The sequence below is a fragment of the Danio rerio genome, chromosome 13 (assembly GCF_049306965.1).
Source record: "Danio rerio strain Tuebingen ecotype United States chromosome 13, GRCz12tu, whole genome shotgun sequence".
Lineage (NCBI taxonomy): Eukaryota > Metazoa > Chordata > Actinopteri > Cypriniformes > Danionidae > Danio > Danio rerio.
This window is the reverse complement of record NC_133188.1, coordinates 1,398,837-1,421,526: the sequence shown is the minus strand read 5'-3', so window position 1 is coordinate 1,421,526 and position 22,690 is coordinate 1,398,837. Positions and strand designations below refer to the sequence as shown.

The window sequence follows — 22,690 nt, the reverse complement described above, 5'->3', positions numbered from 1 at the left end:
TATCATTTTTGGCACCTGTACCATTTTAAAAGTATCGATTTGGCAATGGTACCATGTTAAAAGTATCATTTTGGCACCAGTACTGTTTAAAAAGTATTGTTTTGGCACCCATACCTTTTTTTAAACGTATCATTTTAATAATATCAATTTGGCAACAGTACCCTTTTAAAAGCTTTGTCTTGGCACTGCTAATGTTTTAAAAGCATCGTTTTGCCATCGGCATTATTTTAAAATTATCACATTGGCACAGGTACCATTTTAAAAGTATCAATTTAGCACTGGTACCATTTTAAAAGTATCAATTTAGCACTGGTACCATTTTAAAAGTATCGATTTGTCACAGGTACCGTTTTAAAAGTATCGATTTTGCACTGGTACCATTTTAAAAGTATCGAGTCGGCACTGGTACCATTTTAAAAGTATCAAGTTGGCACCAGTATTGTTTAAAAATATCAATTTGGCACTGGTACCTTTTTTAAACGTATCATTTTGGCACCAGTACCATTTTAATAATATTGATTGAACAATGGTACCATTTTGAATGTATTGTCTTGGCACTGCTACTGTTTTAAAAGAATAATTTTGGCAATGGTACAGTTTTAAAAGTATCGTTTTGCCATCTGTATTATTTTAAAAGTATCATAATGGCACTGGTACCATTTTAAATGTATCGATTTGGCACTGGTAACATTTTAAATGTATGAATTTGGCACCGGAACAATTTTAAAAGTATCATTTTGGTGTTGGTACTATTTTAAAAGTACCGACTTGGCACCTGTACAATATTAAAAGTATTGTATTGGTAATTGTACTGTTTTAATAATAACTTTGGTTCCAGTACAGTTTTAAAAGTATCGTTTTGCCATCGGTATCATTTTAAAAGTATCATATTGGCACCAGTACCATTTAAAAGTATCAATTTTGGCACTGGTACTACTTTAAATGTATCATTTTGGCACCGGTATTGTTTAAAAGTATCATGCTGGTACCGGTGACATTTTAAAAGTCGTTTTGACCCTGGTACACTTTTAAAAGTATCGATTTGACACTGATTGAAAACAAAACAAACAATATCCAACCGCTCTGATGTAGATTAGCCACTGCTGACCTCTCATGACTTCACATAGCTCAAAGGATCTGCAGCTCTAAAATCAAACACCAAGAGCAAATGCTAAGCCAACGCCTGCTGGCTTCAGGAAACTCATTATAACACAATATATAGAAACTGCACCTTAACAATCATTTACAGCTTCATAGGTATATAATAAGTGTACGTGCTGACAGTGAAGGAGAGGAATCTGCCGCTCGCTTACAGTGTAATTATAGCCGAGCACATGCTGTTTAGACTGTGGGCGTGGAGAGACTGAGACATTAAACCAACACCAAAACACATGTCAGTTCACCTTAAACCTTTGCCATCAAAGCATATTCTGTCATTCAGTTATAGTTTCTGCATGTTAAATGATATATGCAGCTAAATTAAATAAAGAAAACAATCACGGGTACAGCAGAAAAGTATAAGTTATTTGTATTGCATTGCAACATAAAAGTATTAGCAATTATCTTCAGGTGGAAATAAATGACTTGGAGATTAGTTGGAAAAGTGTTCATTCATATACAGTGTTTACCTTACAGAACTCTCTCTTAAATTGTACCAATGAAATAATAATTTCGGTACCATTTTAAAAGTATTGATTTAGCACTGGTACAGTTTCAAAAGTATCGAATTGGCACTGGTACCATTTAAAAAGTATCAATTTGGCATTGGTACCATTTTAAAAGTATCGATTTAGCACTGGTACAGTTTAAAAAGTATTGATTTAGCACTGGTACCATTTTAAAAGTATCGAAATGGCACTGGTACCTTTTTAAAAGTATACATTTGGCACTGGTACAGTTTTAAAAGTATCGATTTAGCACTGACACCATTTTAAAACTATCGATTTAGCATTGGTACAATTTTAAAAGTATCGATTTGGCACTGGTACCATTTTTAAACTATCGAATTGGCACTGGTACCTTTTAAAAAGTATCGATTTGGCATTGGTACAGTTTTAAAAGTATCTATTTAGCACTGGTACCATTTAAAAACTATCGATTTGGCACTGGTACCATTTAAAAAGTATCGGTTTAGCACTTGTACCATTTTAAAAGTATTGATTTGGCACTGGTACAGTTTTAAAAGTATCGTTTTGCCTTCTGTATTATTATGTACCATCATATATATATATATATATATATATATATATATATATATATATATATATATATATATATATATATATATATATATATATAAATAATGGTAAGGTCCAATGGACGGAATTTGGCCAGTAACCTCTTCACTAGAAGTGTCATGAGATTATTAATGAGCACAGAGAGTCAGGACCATAGTTTAACGTCTCATCCGAAATATGACGTTCACTGACAGTAGCATCCCCTTCACTAAACTGGGGCATTAGGACCCACACAGACTGCAGGTTGAGCGCCCCCTCCTGGCCTTGTGACCGATGACATAAACAGAGCATCTATAACAGCATAAAAGTGTATGATCTGCAGCAGACTTTATTTATTTATTATTGCATCATAAAGAGCAGCACATATGTTGTCTGATGCTGTTCTTATATTACCTCCTTGTGCTCAGCAGCAGCATGTGTAAGATCTCCCTGGACATTATCCAAAGTATGATGAGAAACAAAACCCCCTGAGGACGTTTGGACCCTCCTCCTGTGCTTCCGGTGCACTTGAGTGTCCCAAATAATCCTGGAAAAACCTTGAATGTTATTCAGTGGCTGATCCACGTTTCCTCTGAGCGTCTGCAGCATGTGCTCCACCGCTCCAAAACTCACAGCCCTCCTCAACTGCCTGCGCAAAAGCTTCCTCTCCAATACCCCATCCTTAAAACTTACACTTCTCTTAGTGACTCCATGTAGATTAAACTCTGCCGTAGGTCTGATTTTATCCATCTGATGAGCTCTTCTGCTGGTTTTACCTCTGAGAACTGGGACTTCTCCAACATACACCCCATGGCTGATACTCTGTGGTCTTACAGCATCATCTTGCTCTGGGTTTGATATTTTGGGAATGAGTTGGGGATTCCTCTCACTCTTGACACTGTCTGCATGGCTCCTCAAAGAGTCTGTGCCATTGATTTCAGTAGATTTCCTCTTCTTCCTCTTTTGGAAATATTTGCGTCCTCTGAGCTCCTTTGGTTCGGGGCTGATTGGAGCTTTTGTGGGATCAATGTAATATTCCTCTTTAGAGCCCCGAACGCATCCACACGTGTTACCCATTGGTCAGTGTTGGCTGTAATTAGTTACAGAGTAACTAGTTACTGTAATTTAATTACTTTTCTGCTAAAGAAAAAAAGTAAAAGGATTACTTTTCATTTTTAGGTAGCTTGATACTCATAATGCACTTGCTTTATATACTGTAACCGCAAAGCAACTAGTTACTTGATTGAAATTACATTTCTGTTAAAAAAGTAAAGGGATTACATTGATTACAGTTACTTATAATGTAATGTACTTGCCCTAAATACTGTACTTTTATTTAACACATCTGTATAAATCAATTCAGGGAAGCAGAGTAACTACAAACTAACTAGCTACTGTAAGTGAATTACTTTTCTGTTAAAAAAGTAATCTAAGGGATTACTTTTCCCTTTTAGGTAGTTTAATTACAGTTACTTGAAGTTACTATTTACTAGTTACTACAGTTACTATTTACCAAAGTTGCTACAGTTATTATAATGTACTTGCCCTAAATACTGTACATATATTTAACAGATCTGTATAAATCAATTCAGGGAGGCAGAGTAACTGCGAAGTAACTAGTTACTGCAATTAAATTACTTTTCTGCTAAAAAAGTAATCTAAGGGATTACTTTTCCCTTTTAGGTAGTTTAATTACAGTTACTTATAATGTACTAGCATTAAATACTATTTAAATATTTAACAGATCTGTATAAATCAATTCAAGGAGGTAGAGTAACTGTAAACAACCCAAGCTCATTCTGGAAACGTAGCCCCGCGGACGTTTCTGGAGACCGCAATTTACGTGGCCGGAGGTACGTAAGGCCGCGTTTAGTTTTTTTCGAGCGAACGCTGTGGGGCGGTGTGGCGCCACTCCGCTCCTCCTCTTTGCGCTCGCCGGCCGACGGCTCGCCTCCGAGTGGAGGCCTTTCCCGATGCAAACAGTTTGTCCGCTTAGCTCACAGCGTTACGTCGGCGGAGCGGAGGCCCCGGAGGAGGAGGAGCCGGCCACGGGGACGACGACCGGGATCGAGTCTGGGGAAAAGTGGTTCCAGAAATCAGGTAAGACGGCTTCTGCGAACCGTCGCTCGGGTTTAGGGAAGGAGGAGGAGGAGGAAGAAGAGGAGGGCAGCCGGGTCGGCCGATCCGGCGGCTTTTCGCGCGAGAACGGCGTGGGCGCCCGAGAGGCGAAAACAAAAACCGCTCAAATACGTACCTCCCGGGACATAAATCGAGGTCCGCAGAAACGTCCGCGTGGCTACGTTTCCACAATGAGCCCGGGTTGACTGTAAAGCTACTAGTAATTAAATTACTTTTCTGCTAAAAAGTAATCTAAGGGATTACTTTTTCGTTTTAGGTAGCTTAATTACAGTTACTTATAATGTACTTGTGTTAAATACAGTAGATATATTTATGTGTATAAATCAATTCAGGGAGGCAGAATAACTGTAAAGTTACTAGTTACTGTAATTTAGTTAATCTTCTGATTTAAATTATTACTTTTTTATTATAGTCACTTACAATGAATTTGCATCCATTACTGTACATACAAAATGAGTAGTTACTGTAATTTAATAACCTATCTGCTAAAAAAAATTATTAATTTTCATTTTTAGGTAGTTATATCACAGTTACTTATAATATACTTGCCGTAAATATTGCATAATTATATTTTAACAGATCTGTACAAATCAATTTAAGGAAACAGAGTAACCATTACGTTACTATTTATTGTAACTAAATTACTTTTTTTTTGGTTAAAAAGTTATGTGAGGGGTTGCTTTTAATTTTTAGCTATAATTAAAGTTACTTATAATGATGCAGTGGTATTAGAATAATTAAATTCTTCAACAAAAAAGGTTAAATTCATCAAGAAGATTGCACGTTTTTGCAAAAAAATGGAAGGAGAAATTATTCTATAAACTCAGAATAATTGTACATATATTTATTTTTAGTTATTATTTAGATATTTTGCATAATAACTCAAATGCTCAACAAATAAATATTAAATATGCAATAAGAAAGAAATTAAATAGATAATTTGGTGTTATTCATTTTCCTTTATATTTATATGGACTTTAAGTAGTACTGAGTTAAGTAATCGGTTTACTTATTGAGTAATTAAGTTACCTTTCAGACAGAGTAATTAATAAAGTAATTTAAACACAATTTCAATGATTTAATTAGTGATTAATTACTTCTTTAAAGTAACTCACCCAACACTGCCCATGCTCAATCCTGGCTCTAACAATAAGGCTGGCTATTAAAAATGATTCATTTCTTCCTGCGAGCTAAAAGTTCGCTTTTAATCCCAGGACGTGCTGCAGAAGCCATCTTTCAGTGTTCAGGAATGGTTGTGACGTCAGATGAACGAGTCGGGAGCAGTATGGATGATGTGAATCCCTCTCCAAACACGCTTCTGTCTCCAGTATTGTGGGTAAACGCGCAGCCCGGCCCTTTCTTCTCACGCTTTCTGCCAACACACTGAAGTCTCGCTGACCTTTGAATCGGCAGCCTTTGCCCTGATCCTCCAGAACAAACACAGCACAGATCACGGCGACACACACACACACACTAATCCAGCTGTAGGAGAGCTGTGTGACGGCGGAGGACACAGTCCCCATGTGATGTGTAAACATTGAGTCCGGCCGGTGTTGAGTTACCAGAGACCCGTCCGGCTGTACACTCACAGAACTGAATCATGATTATGGATGGGCTGGTGTTAGATTCTGACGGTGTGATACCCGTGGATAAAAATATCCCAGTACTGTGATCACTGCTCGAAAATAGGCTCTTTTTAAATGTCTGGATTAAAAAAAAACACTTTTTTTCCCCATTAAACACAATATATTTGACGTTAAGAAGCATTTATAATATTTTGGAGCAGTAAACATGTCGGGCTAAATCATTAAAATAAATCATTGCCTTCTGTTCTCTTCATTAGTTTCAGAAACACAGATTTCTGTACACCTTGAGGAGGCATCTTTGGAGATCTTTCTTTCTGTTCATATAAAGTAAAGCCACTGCACTGGCCAGGTCTAGAGCGTTCCTGGATGTTGGAAATGGCAAGCCATTTCAAAAGTGAGGCATTGGCTTTACCTGTAGGTTTCAAACAAGCCTAGCGCACTCAATTACTTTGATCAGGAGTGTTTAATTAGGGTTAGAACTCAACTGTGCAGAGCCGCGGCCCTCCAGGAACTGAGTTTGACACCGGTGCAATGGATTAATTAACAAAGAGCATTGGATCTATTGATGACATTATTACAGAAATCTTGTTCTTGTTTAATTTATGTTTGACTAACAAATATTGATCACATAAAGTTTAATAGTTCAAATATTCTAAAAGAATGTAATATGAATGGATGGAAATTTGAACATAAAACGTATTTGTTAGGCCCAAACCTTCTTTATTCATAAGTGCATGAAGGACAGAGCGAGAGACTCATCTGTTTTCTGCTATCGGTGTGTGAACTCTGTGCTCAGCAAGATGAGCTGATTGAAGAGGACATGCCAAACTGAAAGACTCATGGCCTCTCATGTGGCCTTTAAAAATAACAGGACAAGGTAGCTGGACACTCTGTGATCCTGGACCACAAAACCAGTTTAAAAAGTCTGACATTGTAATGTAAAACCGATTGAAATGAGGGAAAAAAATTGGGGCGGTAGTTGATTTTGTTCTTTGGTAAACATTATTGAAAGAACAAGATAACCTTAAATGGCCGATAGCACTGCCCCGATAGACTCATACCCCAACCTTAGAGGAACGATGCCCCGACCCTAATGAACTTATCACCCCACCATAAAGGACTGAGAGCCCCGCCTTTAATGACTGATAACCCCACCTTAAAAGACTGATAGCCTCGCCCTAAATGTCTAAAAGCCCCGCCTTAAATGACAGATACCCTTGCCGCAAGAGACTTACACCCCCACTTTAAAGGAAAGATGCCAACACCCTAAAGAACTTATAACCCCAGTTATATAGCCCTGCTTTAAATGACAGTCCTAAATAATTGATAGCCCCACTTTTAATTACTGATAGCCCCGGCCCAAAATGGCTGATGGACCCACCCTAAATGGCAGATAGTCACACCCTAATGACTGATAGCCCTGCCCCAATAGACTCATACCCCAACTTTAAAGGAACGATGCCCCCACCCTAAAGAATTTTTAACCCCACGTCCCCACCATAAAGGACTGATAGCCCCGCCTTCAATGACTCATAGCCCTACCTTAAATGACTGATATGCCCACCCTAAAGAACTGATAGGCCAGTCCTAAAAAGACTGATAGCCCCACCTTTAATGACTGATAGCCCCGCCCTAAATGGCTGTTAGCCCCGCCCTAAAGGACTGATAGCCCTGTCCTAAATGGCCAAAAGCCCCGCCTTAAATAACTGATGGGCTTACTCCACAAGACTCATACACCTTAAAAGAATGATCCCCCACCCTAAAGACCTTATAACCCCACCATGAATGACTGATAGCCCCGCCTTAAAAGACACATAGCCCCGCCCTTAAGGACAGATAGCCCCACCTTAAAGGTCTGATAGGCCCACCTTAAATGACAGATAGCCCCGCCCTAAATTAATGACAGCACCACCTTAAATGATTGATAGCCCCGCCCTAAAGGACTGATAGGCCTGCCCTAAATGACAGATACCCCCGCCCTAAAGAACTTATTACCCCACCATAAAAGATTGATAGCCCCGCCTTTAATGACTGATAGCCCTACCTTAAATGACTGATATGCCCACCCTAAAGGAATGATAGCCCCGCCTTTAATGACTGATAGCCCCGCCCTAAATGGCTGTTAGCCCCGCTCTAAAGGACTGATAGCCCTGTCCTAAATGGCCAAAAGCCCCGCCTTAAATAACTGATGGGCTTACTCCACAAGACTCATACACCTTAAAAGAATGATCCCCCACCCTAAAGACCTTATAACCCCACCATGAATGACTGATAGCCCCGCCTTAAAAGACACATAGCCCCGCCCTTAAGGACAGATAGCCCCACCTTAAAGGTCTGATAGGCCCACCTTAAATGACAGATAGCCCCGCCCTAAATTAATGACAGCACCACCTTAAATGATTGATAGCCCCGCCCTAAAGGACTGATAGGCCTGCCCTAAATGACAGATACCCCCGCCCTAAAGAACTTATTACCCCACCATAAAAGATTGATAGCCCCGCCTTTAATGACTGATAGCCCTGCCTTAAATGGCTGTTAGCCCCGCCCAAAAGGACTGATGGCCTTGTCCTAAATGGCCAAAAGCCCCGCCTTAAATGACTGATAGCCCTACTCCATAGGACTCATACCTCCACCTTAAAAGAATGATCCCCCACCCTAAAGACCTTATAACCCCACCATAAATGACTAATAGCCCCGCCTTAAAAGACACATAGCCCCGCCCTAAAGGACAGATAGCCCCACTTTAAAGGTCTGATAGGCCCACCTTAAATTACAGATAGCCCCGCCCTAAATTAATGATAGCACCACCTTAAATGACTGATAGCCCCGCCCTAAATTAATGATAGCACCACCTTAAATGACTGATAGCCCCGACCTAAAGGACTGATAGGCCCACCCTAAATGACAGATACCCCCGCCCTAAAGAACTTATTACCCCACCATAAAGGATTGATAGCCCGGCCTTTAATGACTGATATGCCCACCCTAAAGAACTGATAGGCCAGTCCTAAAAAGACTGATAGCCCCGCCTTTAATGACTGATAGCCCTGCCTTAAATGGCTGTTAGCCCCGCCCTGAAGGACTAATGACCCTGTCCTAAATGGCCAAAAGCCCCGCCTTAAATGACTGATAGCCCTACTCTACAAGACTCATATCCCCACCTTAAAAGAATGATCCCCCACCCTAAAGACCTTATAACCCCACCATAAATGACTGATAGCCCTGCCTTAAATGACAGATGCCCCCGCCTTAAAAGACACATAGCCCCCCCCTAAAGGACAGATAGCCCCACCTTAAAGGTCTGATAGGCCCACCTTAAATGACAGATGGCCCTGCCCTAAATTAATGATAGCACCACCTTAAATGACTGATAGCCCCGCCCTAAATTAATGATAGCACCACCTTAAATGACTGATAGCCCCGCCCTAAAGGACTGATAGGCCCGCCCTAAATGACAGATACCCCCGCCCTAAAGAACTTATTACCTCACCATGAAGGATTGATAGCCCGGCCTTTAATGACCGATATGCCCACCCTAAAGGACTGATAGACCCGCCTTTAATGACTGATAGCCCTGCCTTAAATGACAGATGCCCCCACCCTAAAGGACTGATAGGCCCTCCTTAAATGACAGATAGCCCCGCCCTAAATTACTGCTAGCCCCGCCCTAAATGACAGATAGCCCTGCCCAAAATGGCTGATAGCCCTGCTGCAAAGGACTCATACCCCCACCTTAAAGGAATGATGCCCCCACCCTTCTTTTTTCCAACATCGTACAGGCCTATAGCTGGAAACACAGCAAACTGCTTTCCCAGATGACAAAGCTTTCTGTTTGCTCTGTAATCTGACTCAAAACAAGAGCAAGGCTTTGAAAAGGCTCAAGCCCCGCAGCTCTTTCAACAAACAGACATAACCAGCGGATATGAATATGAAAGCATATGAAAGTGAAGGTTATATAAACTCACTCAGAGGCATATTAAATCATCTCAGCTGTAAAATATAATTAGCGTATACAGACAGTTACTAAACATTCATTTAAAGTTAATTAGTGTGTCTGCTGAGGTTTCAATGACTGTTACTATTGTGCTCATTTGTTCTAGGCATCCCACACAAAATGTGATAATACACTGGCCACATCTCACCTCATTTCTGCAATTATTCAATCTTGGTATTCCTGTGCCAGAGATCTGCAGAGTGAGGTATCAAGACATCTGTGCTGCCTATTACATTACAAACCACAGGAGTGGGACAATTCCTCAGCAGGGTAGCACTCCTCATACTTCAGCTTCAAAGTTGCTAAAAGCAAAGAAGGTGCTCCAGGATTGGCCAGCCAAACACCATGTTGCATGTTGTTAGTAGAGGCAGTGTTCACACACCCACAGTACACCCTTCATTCATGCACTTTAAAGCATGTTGATCAGGCTAAAAGGACAAGTTAGAGCTTCTAGAACAACATAATGGTAATGATTCAGAGTCAAACGTCTTTGATCATTTGTTCAGACAGACAGTATTCAGATGGCAGCTGTGGATATTTTGTGCTTCAGAACTCAATGAGATCCTCAAATCTTTATGTGCATTCACACTGTCAGGCTTCCTGATCATTTGACCACATCAGATGTCTTCGGTGCATCTGTTTACGCTTCACCTAACGTCTGATGTCTGTGTTTACATTATCTCCAGCTCAAAGGGATCTGTTATTGAACGTGAGCGCAAATATGATATATGATTTATCCTTTTTAAATTGTTGGCAAATGTGGCAAATTAATGACAATTAATTAATTAGATGAAAAAACAAAAGCATTTTTTAAAAAATGCTGCAATCATAAAGACAGCTTTGGACCAGACCTAGAAGACCAAAAACCTCAAGTTGAGCAAGAATTCACATAAACGTAAATAAATGCAAGAAAATCTAGAGCGAGTGACACATTGCATCTTGCAGAAACTAGCTTAGAGAGTTATCTGCTGTTAAAAACTAATCTAGAGCACCATCTACTGTTAAAAACTAGCCTAGAGCGCCCTCTACTGTTAAAAACTGGGCTAGAGCACCATCTGCTGTTTAAAACTAGCGTAGAGCACCATCTATTGTTAAAAACTAGACTAGAGCGCCATATACTGTCAAAAACTAGCCTAGAGCACCCTCTACTGTTAAAAAACTAGCCGAGAGCACCGTCCGCTGCTTTTAAAAACTAGCCTAGAGCGCCATCTGCTGTTAAAAACAAACCTAGAGCGCCTTCTACAGTTAAAAACCAGCCTAGAGCACCCCCTGCTGCTGTTAAAAACTAGGCTAGAGCATCATCTAGTTAAAAACTACCATAGAGCACTGTCTGCTGTTAAAAACTAGCCTAGAGCACTGTCTACTGTTAGAAACTTGCTTAGAGCGCCATCTACTGTTAAAAACTGACCTAGAGTGCTGTCTGCTGTTAAAAAAACTTGCCTAGAGCACCATCTACTGTTAAAAACTAGCATAGAGCGCCATCTGCTGTTGAAAACTAGCCTAGAGCGCCATCTACTGTTAAAAACAAACCTAGAGCGCCTTCTACTGTTAAAAACCAGCCTAGAGCGCCCCCTGCGGCTGTTAGAAACTAGGCTAGAGCATCATCTACTGTTAAAAACTAGCATAGAGCGCCATCTGCTGTTGAAAACTAGCCTAGAGTACCATCTGCTGTTAAAAACAAACCTAGAGCGCCTTCTACTGTTAAAACCAGCCTAGAGCGCCCCCTGCTGCTGTTAGAAACTAGGCTAGAGCATCATCTACTGTTAAAAACTACCATAGAGCACTGTTTGCTGATAAAAACTAGCCTAGAGCACCATCTGCTGCTGCTGAAAACTAGGCTAGAGCGCCGTCTGCCATTAAAAACTAGCCTAGAACACTGTCTACTGTTAAAAACTAGCCTAGAGCGCCATCTACTGTTAAAAACTAGCATAGAGCGCCATCTGCTGTTGAAAACTAGCATAGAGCGCCATCTACTGTTAAAAACTGGCATAGAGCACCATCTGCTGTTAAAAACTAGCAAAGAGCACCATCTACTGTTAAAAACTAGCCTAGAGCTCCATCTGCTGTTAAAAACTAAAGGAATGATCCCCTAATTAATGCAGCAGTTTTTACCTCAGTCCTACTGTATACGATTATAATAAACATGTGGCTCAAAACGGATACAAAAAAAATGGATCTTGTTTGGATTTTGTGCATTTACATGTGTGCAACAAATTCCAATCAGAATGTTGTTGTTGTTTTGTGTCGATCTAAACACAAAGACCTGCAAACAGCCGATGCACATTTACACTGAACTGCAACCTCTGATTGGTTGGATTTAAAACTGGATCCTTCCAAAGAAGAGACCCGAGGGCTGAAAAATAAAAGCAGGACTCTAAAAATCAGCCCTAAGAGAGTGATTCTGGGCAAAGCATCTCCCTGCACCCAGCATGATCAAGAGGGAACAGGCCCGCAGCCACCAGCGCCTCTTGCCCAGCGGCTCGCGTGAGACTGACAGCGGCAGATGCTCCTGCACGTCCCCACGCTACCTGTCAGCAAGTTTTATGAAGCCAAGCATTATTTAACACATTCTTCGGCTGTGCCCCAGATATCAATATTTTAGACATGTTTTTGTAAGCCATGCGGGCCGTCAGGGAGGCTGGGCATGAGTGGTTTGCAAGAATAAAGAGTTACAGCACGTAGTTTGAGCATTCCTGCATGCTGGAGAAGTGAATTAGCATGAGTCGTGATGCTTTGGGTGCTAAAGCAGACTCTACACAAATACTGTTTACTGGAGAATCACTGTCAATGTGTGATTTGATTCAGTGAGGTGTTTACTGGAGACTCAATCTGAACAGATCATTTGATTCAGTAAGTTGTTTAGAGGAGAATCACTCTGAACAGATCCTTTGAATCAATGTGTTGTTTGAAGGAGACTCACTTTGAATGCATAATTTGATTCAGTGATTTGTTAAGTGGAGAGTTACTGTAAATGGATCATTTGATTCAGCGAGTTGTTTGCTGGAGACTCACTCTGAACAGATCATTTGAATCAGTAAGTTGTTTGCTGGAGACTCACTTTGAATTGATCATTTGATTCAGTAAGTTGTTTACTAGAGACTCACTCTGAATAGATTATTAGATTCAGTAAGTTGTTTACTAGAGACTTGCTCTAAAGGGATCATTTGATTCAGTAAGTTGTTTACAACAGACTCACTGTAAATGAATAATTTGATTCAGTGAGTTGATTATTGGATACTCACTCTAAATTAATCATTTGATTCAGTGAGTTGATTAGTGGATACTCACTCTAAATGAATCATTTGGTTCAGTGAGTTGATTAGTGGATACTCACTCTAAATGAATCATTTGATTCAGTAAGTTGATTAGTGGATCCTCACTCGAAATTAATCATTTGGTTCAGTGAGTTGATTAGTGAATTCTCACTCTAAATGAATAATTTGATTCAGTAAGTTGATTAGTGGATACTCTCTAAATGAATCATTTGATTCAGTGAGTTGATTAGTGGATCGTCACTCAAAATGAATCATTTGGTTCAGTGAGTTGATTAGTGGATACTCACTTTAAGTGAATCATTTGATTCAGTGAGTTGAGTAGTGGAGAGTAAGTCTCCATTAAAGTAAACTATTTGTAAAAGTGTTAGAATGTCACAGGAGGGCTAATAGTTTTTGTCCTGAACTGTATAAAAATGAGAGTTTTGACAAGCACAGACCTGCCCATGCGCAGCTGCAGTTAAACCTCTGCATGACCTCAAGCTCAACATCTCTCTGACTCCAGATCAGTCAAAATCTGACATTTACAAAACCCTGCCACAAACACAACATGCTAAAATCTGTGCTCTATATATAGATACATATATATTGTGTGTGTGTGTGTGTGTGTGTGTGTGTGTGTGTGTACTAATATACTGTTTATTTTATATTGTTTACTGATTATTAATTGGCATATTATATATATATATATATATATATATATATATATATATATATATAATAATGGTTTAGTGTTTTTAAATCTATTATATATTATATGTGTGTGTGTGTGTGTGTGTGTGTGTGTACAGTGTATATTAAATTTTGCAACAAACTAACAGCCAGTTAGCAACTGTGAACCTAACTGTACATACCTACCTAGCAACAAAATCAGTGTGTGTGTGTGTGTGTACGTGTTTTTGTGACATATCAGGACACAAATCTCTATAGTGACACGGGTATGACACAGGTATTACAAAAAGGAGGTGAAATATGAAGACATTGGTGACGTTCTCATTTCTCAAAAAGCTTATTAATCACACAGGACGAGTTTAATCAGAGAGTAAAGCTGCACTGTGATGGTTGGGTTTAGGGGTGGGGTGAGGGCAATATAATATAAGATTTGGACAGTATAAAATGAATGGAAACCTATGCAATGTCCCCACTTTACACAAAAACAAACATGTGTGTGTTTATGTGTGTGTGTGTGTGTGTGTGTGTGTGTGTGTGTGTGTGTGTGTGTGTGTGTGTGTGTGTGTGTGTGTGTGTGTGTGATTCAGCAATGTGCTTTCCTGCAGGAACATTTCCCCTGATTTAATAAAACACGGCGCCGTGTGCCAGACTGGTCAATTATGAGATTTTCTGAGTAACTTCATTGTGCGTTTGATTTATTAAAGACATCATCTCAGTATCGACACGCAGAAGCTAACGCTGGAAAATATTCCAGTCATTACAAACACAAGATCTGTCTTGCATGCTTCACTCAATTTACGCAAATTAGCCTTGTGGAAAAAATGCATTTGTTATTACATCAGATTTTATTAAAATATTTATTCAGTCACTTTACTCAATAGGGGTCACCACAGTGGAATGAACCGCCAACTATTCTAGCATATGTTTTACACAGCGGATGCCCTTCCAGCTGCAACCCAGTACTGGGAATTACCCATTCACACACACACACACACACACACACACACACACACACACACACACACACACACACACTCTTACACTATGGCCAATTTAGTTCATCAATCCCCACTATAGCACATGTGTTTGGACTGTGGGGGAAACCGGAGCACCCGGAGGAAACCCACGCCAACACATGGAAAACATGCAAACTCCACACAGATATGCCAACTGACCCAGCCGGGACTCAAACCAGCGACCTCATTGCTGTAAGGCCACAGTGCTAACCACTGAGCCGGCATTCATACCAAACTTCTACACAGAAATAGCATCCCCAAATTCTGTCTGGCCCTGCTAATTTGTTCAGAAACACCTTTTTTAACTTCATTCTCTACGTCAACTGCCATGAATTATTAAATATACGGTATAATTAGATTTAATATAGACTGTGGTGGCTCAGGGCTCGAAATTAACTTGGTAGCACTGGTGCTTCCAACTTCAAAAAGTTAGGAGCATCCCAAAAAATTTAGGAGCACCCATTTTCTTTTTAGTTATGCGCCGATCTTGATTCTTAATGGCCGATTTTGATTAGCACACGTACATCTCAGAGATGTCTATTTGACGTCTGCATTCACATCTGCAAGACATCTACAAGACGTTTCCTATCAGATGTGAAATAGACTTCTATTAGACATCTTTAAGATGTTTGCGATTCAGAATGTGTGTAAAACTGACATCATACAGACGTCTGCCAGACGTTTGTATACAGCAGGTGCTTTCCAGATCAAGAGATCTTTAACAGACATCTTGCAGACGTATACAGACACAAAATATCTAATACAATGGCATTTCAACCTTTATACCATTAAAAGGGATAAATCAAGTATATAATTTCTTATATTAGTATTACTTAATTGTTTAGATTTTTAAAAGGCACTTTACCTTCTTTCACATTTACATGTGGATCGATAATTGCAATAATTTGTCCATAAACAGCTGAAAAAATTTATTGGAAATAAAAATTAATTCTCTGTCACAAGGGGGCGCTTTAGGAGCGCTGAAATATTACGGTTTCCCTAGTAATGACTGTACACAAATCAGCATTATATGCCGCAATGGTCGCAATTTCGAGCCCTGTGGCTGTACTTTGAATTCTGTAGAAATCACAGTTAAAGATGCTGCTTTGTACAAAGACAGTGTGTATTTTTGATAATTTTTTAAAATCATATATACAACTGTATGTGTGCTTTCCATCCTCTTTAAATAAAAAAGGTCAAATAAAAAGCAGTGCTGAGCAAACTTGAGCAATTGTGGCTTTACAGATACAAGTCTGACCTCTAGTGGTCACACGATGAACTCCAAAACCAAGGCATCAGTTGCACTGGAGTTTCTAAGCTAATCTAAGCTTTTATATCTGAGCTAAAACACTGCACACAAACACTAGTCCAGCAAAAATTACCCAACATTTTTAGGCTTTCACATATACTGAGAAATAAGCAGTCGGATGTATCTCCAGTAAGCATCTGATATAAGCAGCTGACTTTAAATCACACAGGAGAAGTCCAGACTCACCTGAAAGTGCAGAATTATGGTCCATATTAATCCCAGTGTCAGCTTTGGGTTTCCATCTGTTATGTCGTCGTTCCTGATGTTCACCAGTTTGACCTGGATAAATAATATGGTCATGGTTAAATACTGATGAGTGATATATCATAACACGATCATGCACAATCATGAAGACATAATGCACAAGGCTCTACACTGAAAAATGTTAAGGTAAGTGGTTGCAAACATTTTACATGGGCTGAATTTAAACAAACAAATTAAATGCAGTCATGTTCAACTTCATTTGTTTGGTTAAACTCAGCCCTTTGCAACAATCTGCAATGAAGCTTTTTTTCATGCATTTGTAATGTTCCTTCAGGTGCAATACAGGAATCAGAGAGTGAAAATCAACACTTGTTTAAAGCCTCTTTCCAAACATTTTAAGACCTTATCGCCACTTTAGGATTCAGCCGGTAACATTGGCCACATTTTGCAGCATATTTACTACTATTTAATACTCTTCGCTTGTGAAAACACCTTATAACATGACATGCTATCATGTCAATATGGAGCAAAATCTCTGAGGAATATTTCCAGTACCTTGTTGAATCTATGCCTTGAAAGATTAAGACGATTTTGAAGGCAAAAGGAGGTCTAAACTGGTACTAGTAAGGTGTACCTAATAAAGTGGCCTAATAAAATAAGTATGCCACTATTTTTTTCATTCATTCATTCATTTTCTTTTCGGCTTAGTCCGTTTATTAATCTGGGGTTGCCACAGCGGAATGAACCGGCAACTTATCCAGCAAGTTTTTACACAGCGGATGCCCTTCCAGCTGCAACCCATCTCTGGGAAACATCCATACACATTCATTCACACTCATACACTATGGACAATTTAGCCTACCCAACTCACGTGTAGCGCATGTGTTTGGACTGTGGGGGAAACCAGAGCACCTGGAGTAAACCCACATGGGGAGAACTTGCAAACACCACACAGAAATGCCAACTGATCCAGCCGAAGCTCGAACCAGCGACCTTCTTGCTGTGAGGCGACAGCACTACCTACTGCGCCACTGCGTCACCACGTATTTTTAAATCTTTTTTTATTACCTTATTTTAATTCATAGACGACACAATATTTTGCAGACTATTTAAGAATTAGATACCTTGTAAAATTGAGTTTTTAAGCGCCTTAAATGTCTCTCAATAAAAAAAAAAACATTTTTAATTTCCTTAAATGAACTGAATTCTAAATTTGACTAACAAAACACAAACATATGACTTTATGCAAGGCTATATTTTAGATAGACACTCTTTTAAATATTTTGAGCTGTAAAATATATTCTTAAATGCACATAACAGTAATGTCCACGCTGTAAATAGCACATGCATGAGTAAAGGTTTTGTTTAAACAATTGTATGTTTAATGCCGCCTTTGCTGCAAAATGTAAACGCTGTTTATATAACATGATGATGTCAGCACTCTTCTTTATTATACAGCAATTCTGATGCATTTGTTTACTGGAAATAATCCATGCTGCAATCAAACTGTAGACTATAAATAACTCCAAGAGCAATAAATCTATAACAAACAACATGCTGCTTTTATCGGCGATGTAACAGAGTCAGTGTCTCACCACTAGAGGGCACCAGAGGACAGATTTTTTAATTAGGAACATGAATAGTCTATTTTTAATTTCTGACTCAAATAAACACATTTTGGGCATCTAGAAACAGTGGCAAGCTGATTTTTTTATTGCTTGTAAATGCAATACTGTATGCTTTTGCGTCCCACAATGCTTATCCATGACAAAAATATACCATTACATAAGTTCACAATAAAACTAAAAGTTTATTATAATAATAACCTTATAAGAATAATCACATTTACTCCTTTATTAGCTTCAAACATCACTGAAATATATTTACAGTCAATTCAAGTCATTAAAAACAGAAGACGATCTCAAATATTTATGATATATGATGTCAAAGTCTTCTTCCTCCTCGGGTATCAGCTATCATCTTAAGCAGACCTGCTCAGCCTTGTCTTATAAAACCATATTTAAAGATACAGTTCAGCCAAAAATGAAAACCACCTCATTTATTCCCCCTCTTCTGAACACAAAAGAAGATATTTTGAAGAATGATGGTTGACTTGCATGGTATGCAGGAGGCCCTGGAGTTTCAAGTCTTAGACCGGCCCACCTCAGTTCAAGACTGACTATAAAAAAAGGTCCTTTCCAGTTCAGTTTCTAATGACACTATCATGTCTTTTTCAAGAAAACAGCTGCTTTAGAATTACAAATATTTAACAACCCTGACAGTATTATATGTCTTAACAATAAAAATGAAAAAAATAAATAAATAATGATAATAAAAATGATAATAATAATTACTCAGGTGAGGATTGAACACGGGTCGGCGGCGTCGTAACGTGACATGCTGACCACTCAACCACAATGGCACTGTTAAGATGGTATTCAAGTTATGCCAGATGTATTGATGTAATAAATCATCTGATTTTCATTGAGCAGATGTAATATTCAGAACATTAATTATTCGAATTCTTATAGTCATTAAGGTGTCGCTGTTTGGGGTTGAATGATAGTTACGTCATCATTTACCTGCAGGCTGCATTTTGCTCACCGGGCTGCGAGAAAATTAGTTAAAAAAGCGCGAAGCTGCGGGAAAAAATTATGAATAAAAAGAGTGAGGCGGTTGTCAAATAAATAAATAAATGAAAAAAGTGCGACTGCTGAGAGCGCAAGCAGCTAGGGACACCGGCCCTCGCGGCCAAAAAACAGACCGGCCCACTGGGAATCCTCCCGATCCTCCCGATTAGCTAACCCGGGCCTGATGGTAGGAATAAAAAAATTTTTTAAAAACGACTAAAGAAGTCAACGGGTGACGGTAACCAGCATTCTTCAAAATATCTTCCTTTGTGTTTAACAGAAGAAAGAAATTCAGGTTTTTGAAGGTTTTTATTTTTAGGAGAACTATCCCTTTAAAGGAGACTTTAAGTCTCTGATGTCTCTAGAGTGTGTATGTGAAGTTCAAGCTCGAAATACCACACAGATATTATTTATAACTCTCTGAAACTGACCCTGTTAGGCTTTGATTCTAATTGTGTGATGTTTTGGGGGCTGTCGCTTTAAATTCAAATGAGAGTGTGCTCTTTTCAAAATAAGGCGGAGCTACAAATGAATATACATCAGCATAGTGGCAGATTCAAAAACAAGACTAACGTCATATGCTAATGAGGGAGAGATGGTCACTAGTGGGCGGGGCTTTCCCCCTCTGATGACACGTACAAAAGAAGAATGTCAATCAAAGTGTTTCTGCAAACTGACTTCATCAAGCCTGATTATAAACAATCGAATTAATACATGTTTACTATTAGAAGCTGGATTTATTCACACACTCTTACCACATGACTATGTTTGAACCCCTTATAAAAGTGATTTTTGCATAACAGGTGCCCTTTAAAGGCATGAAATCAGACTGCAGCGTTGATTATTCTTCTTACCTGGCGTCTTTTTAAGTAGTCGAGTGCGATCTGTACATTCTGGAGTCTGTGGAAGCGCATGCGGCCCTTCTCCCGCGGCTGTGAAGATGACAGAGATGCAGAATAAAAAAATCATCAGTACAGATTTATCAGACAGAGAAGACTTACGGCCAGCAGAAACACACAGAGAGAAACATCTGCTGCAGGAGAGAAACTCACATCTGCATCTCTACTGCTGTCTGACTATACCTTCACACAGCTCTGAGATCAGTTTACAGAGAGAAGAACACAAAGCCAAACGCAGGGTCAGAGACGCAAAGCAATAAAGCAGTGAGAGGAAACATTATATATGGTAATATATGCAAATTACATGCACAGTTCATTTTGCATTTCACAGATACAGTTGACGACAGAATTATTCAACCTCCAGTGACTTATTTTGTTTTATTTTCTAAATATTTCCCAAATGATGTTGAACAGATTCAGGAAATTTCCACAGTATTTCCTATAATGTTTTTTCTTCTGGAGAAAGTCCTGTTTGTTTTATTTCAGCTAGGATAAAAGCAGTTTTTAATTGTTTTAAAGCCATTTTAAGCTCAATATTATTTGCCCCCTTAATCAATGTTAGTTTATGGCAGATGATTTATTTTCTCTTTGTCATGATGACAGCACATAATAGTTAGACTAGATATTCTTCAAGACACTAGTATTCAGCTTAAAGTGACATGTAAAGGCTTCACTAGGGTAATTAGGGTAAAGTTAGGGTAATTAGGCAAGTCATTGTATAACAGTGGTTTGTTCTGGAGACAATCCAACACTAATATTGCTAAAGGGGGTGAATAATATTGACCTTAAAATGGCTTTAATATTAATAGCTGAAATAAAACAAATAAGACTTTCTCCAGAAGAAAAAATATTATAGGAAATACTATGAAAACATCTGTTTAACATCATTTGAGAAATATTTAAAAAGGAGGGGGACAAATCATTCTGACTTCAACTGTATGTGTTTTGCATATATCCCCATATATCAGATTTCCAGATGGAGAGGAAGAGAAAATCTCCACTTTTTGTCTCAGATGGAGCTTCTGTATGAGCATTTCTCCAAATCCCTCATTAAAAGTGTGTAGATGAACCGAGAAATGAGCACTATTGAGCAGATGATGGATGACTTATGGAGGATCAGCTTCCACAAAACTCCTTCCTTTCAGAGCAAAAGCACAGACTGGAAGTAAAGGACTGATGGGTGTTTATGTTGCTATTTTTACAGAATAAAGAGAAAAGTCAATCAAAATAACCAAAAAAGGTTATATAAAAGAGTGTATATATTCATTATGAGCATTAAAGGACCCCATAAAATTGGCTGATAATTGCAAAGGCTAATTTCAAGAACACAGAAAAAACTACCATTATGCCAGCTAAAAGATGTCGTAAAACAATGTAAACATTTATGGCGGTAAAACAACAAACTTTAAACAAAGCAAAGTCAAAAACCATGGCAAGACATGGAAACACTTTGTTATGTTCACTTACAGGATACAAGACTCCGCAATAATATGTGCTGTGTTCATAGTCCATCTGATTGGTCCTGAACAGCTTCAGCTTTGTGTTTGCAGTCAATGGGGGATCTGGGACAGATCACTAATAGGTAGGGAAGTTCACCTGTTTACTGATGAGTTTACTTTTTCACTAGTGAGTCGATGAGTTTGCCTGTTTACTAATAGGTTTACTAGATCCCTAGTGAGTGGACAAGTTCACGTGTTTACTTATGAGTCTACTTGTTCACTAGTGAGTGGATGAGTTCACCTGTTTACTAATGAGTCTACTTGTTCACTAGTGAGTCGATGAGTTCACCTGTTTACTAATGAGTTTACTTGTTCACTAGTGAGTGGATGAGTTCACCTGTTTACTAATGAGTTGACTTGTTCACTAGTGAGTCGATGAGTTCACTTGTTTACTAATGAGTTTACTTGTTCACTAGTGAGTCGATGAGTTTGCCTGTTTACTAATAGGTTTACTAGATCACTAGTGAGTGGACAAGTTCATGTGTTTACTTATGAGTCTACTTGTTCACTAGTGAGTGGATGAGTTCACCGGTTTACTAATGAGTTTACTTGTTCACTAGTGAGTCGATGAGTTCACCTGTTTACTAATGAGTTTACTTGTTCACTAGTGAGTGGATGAGTTCACCTGTTTACTAATGAGTTGACTTGTTCACTAGTGAGTCGATGAGTTCACTTGTTTACTAATGAGTTTACTTGTTCACTAGTGAGTGGATGAGTTCACGTGTTTACTTATGAGTCTACTTGTTCACTAGTGAGTGGATGAGATCACTTGTTTACTAATGAGTTGACTTGTTCACTAGTAAGTCGATGAAATCACTTGTTTACTAATGAGTTGACTTGTTCACTAGTGAGTGGATGAGTTCACGTGTTTACTTATGAGTCTACTTGTTTACTAGTGAGTGGATGAGATCACTTGTTTACTAATGAGTTTACTTGTTCACTAGTGAGTGGATGAGATCACTTGTTTACTAATGAGTTTACTTGTTCACTAGTGAGTTGATGAGTTCACCTGTTTACTAATGAGTTTACTAGATCACTAATGAATGGATGAGTTCACGTGTTTACTAATGAGTTTACTTGTTCACTAGTGAGTGGATGAGTTTGCCTGTTTACTAATGAGTTTACTACAATAATAGAATATATTGTTTAAAACAATAATAGAGTCTGACACCTAACAGACGTGAGCTTTTATGGAGTTTTTAACACTCTTGAAGCAAAGGGAACTTAAATCAGGCCTTTAGTTCACAGTTCAAG

The 22,690-nt window shown here is 38.9% G+C and overlaps 2 protein-coding genes across 51 annotated transcripts in view; both read right to left on the bottom strand.

Moving 5' to 3' along the window:
• The window catches only part of nrxn1b (neurexin 1b), a 799,620-nt gene that overhangs the window by 4,216 nt on the left and 772,714 nt on the right, over positions 1–22,690 (bottom strand). The gene's annotated exons all lie outside the window — the stretch shown is intronic.
• dst (dystonin) overlaps positions 1–22,690 on the bottom strand; it is a 291,360-nt gene that overhangs the window by 207,070 nt on the left and 61,600 nt on the right. For 44 of the 50 annotated variants that reach the window (XM_073920444.1, XM_073920447.1, XM_073920445.1 and 41 more), the window contains 2 exons: positions 19,893–19,970; positions 16,391–16,483 (listed from right to left, as the gene is read on the bottom strand). In XM_073920444.1, coding sequence (XP_073776545.1) covers positions 16,391–16,483; positions 19,893–19,970 — 171 coding nt within the window. Of the gene's footprint in view, positions 1–2,630; positions 3,357–5,470; positions 5,733–16,390; positions 16,484–19,892; positions 19,971–22,690 lie in introns of those variants that run through there. The other 6 variants (XM_073920452.1, XM_073920477.1, XM_073920457.1 and 3 more) reach the window with 2 other exon arrangements.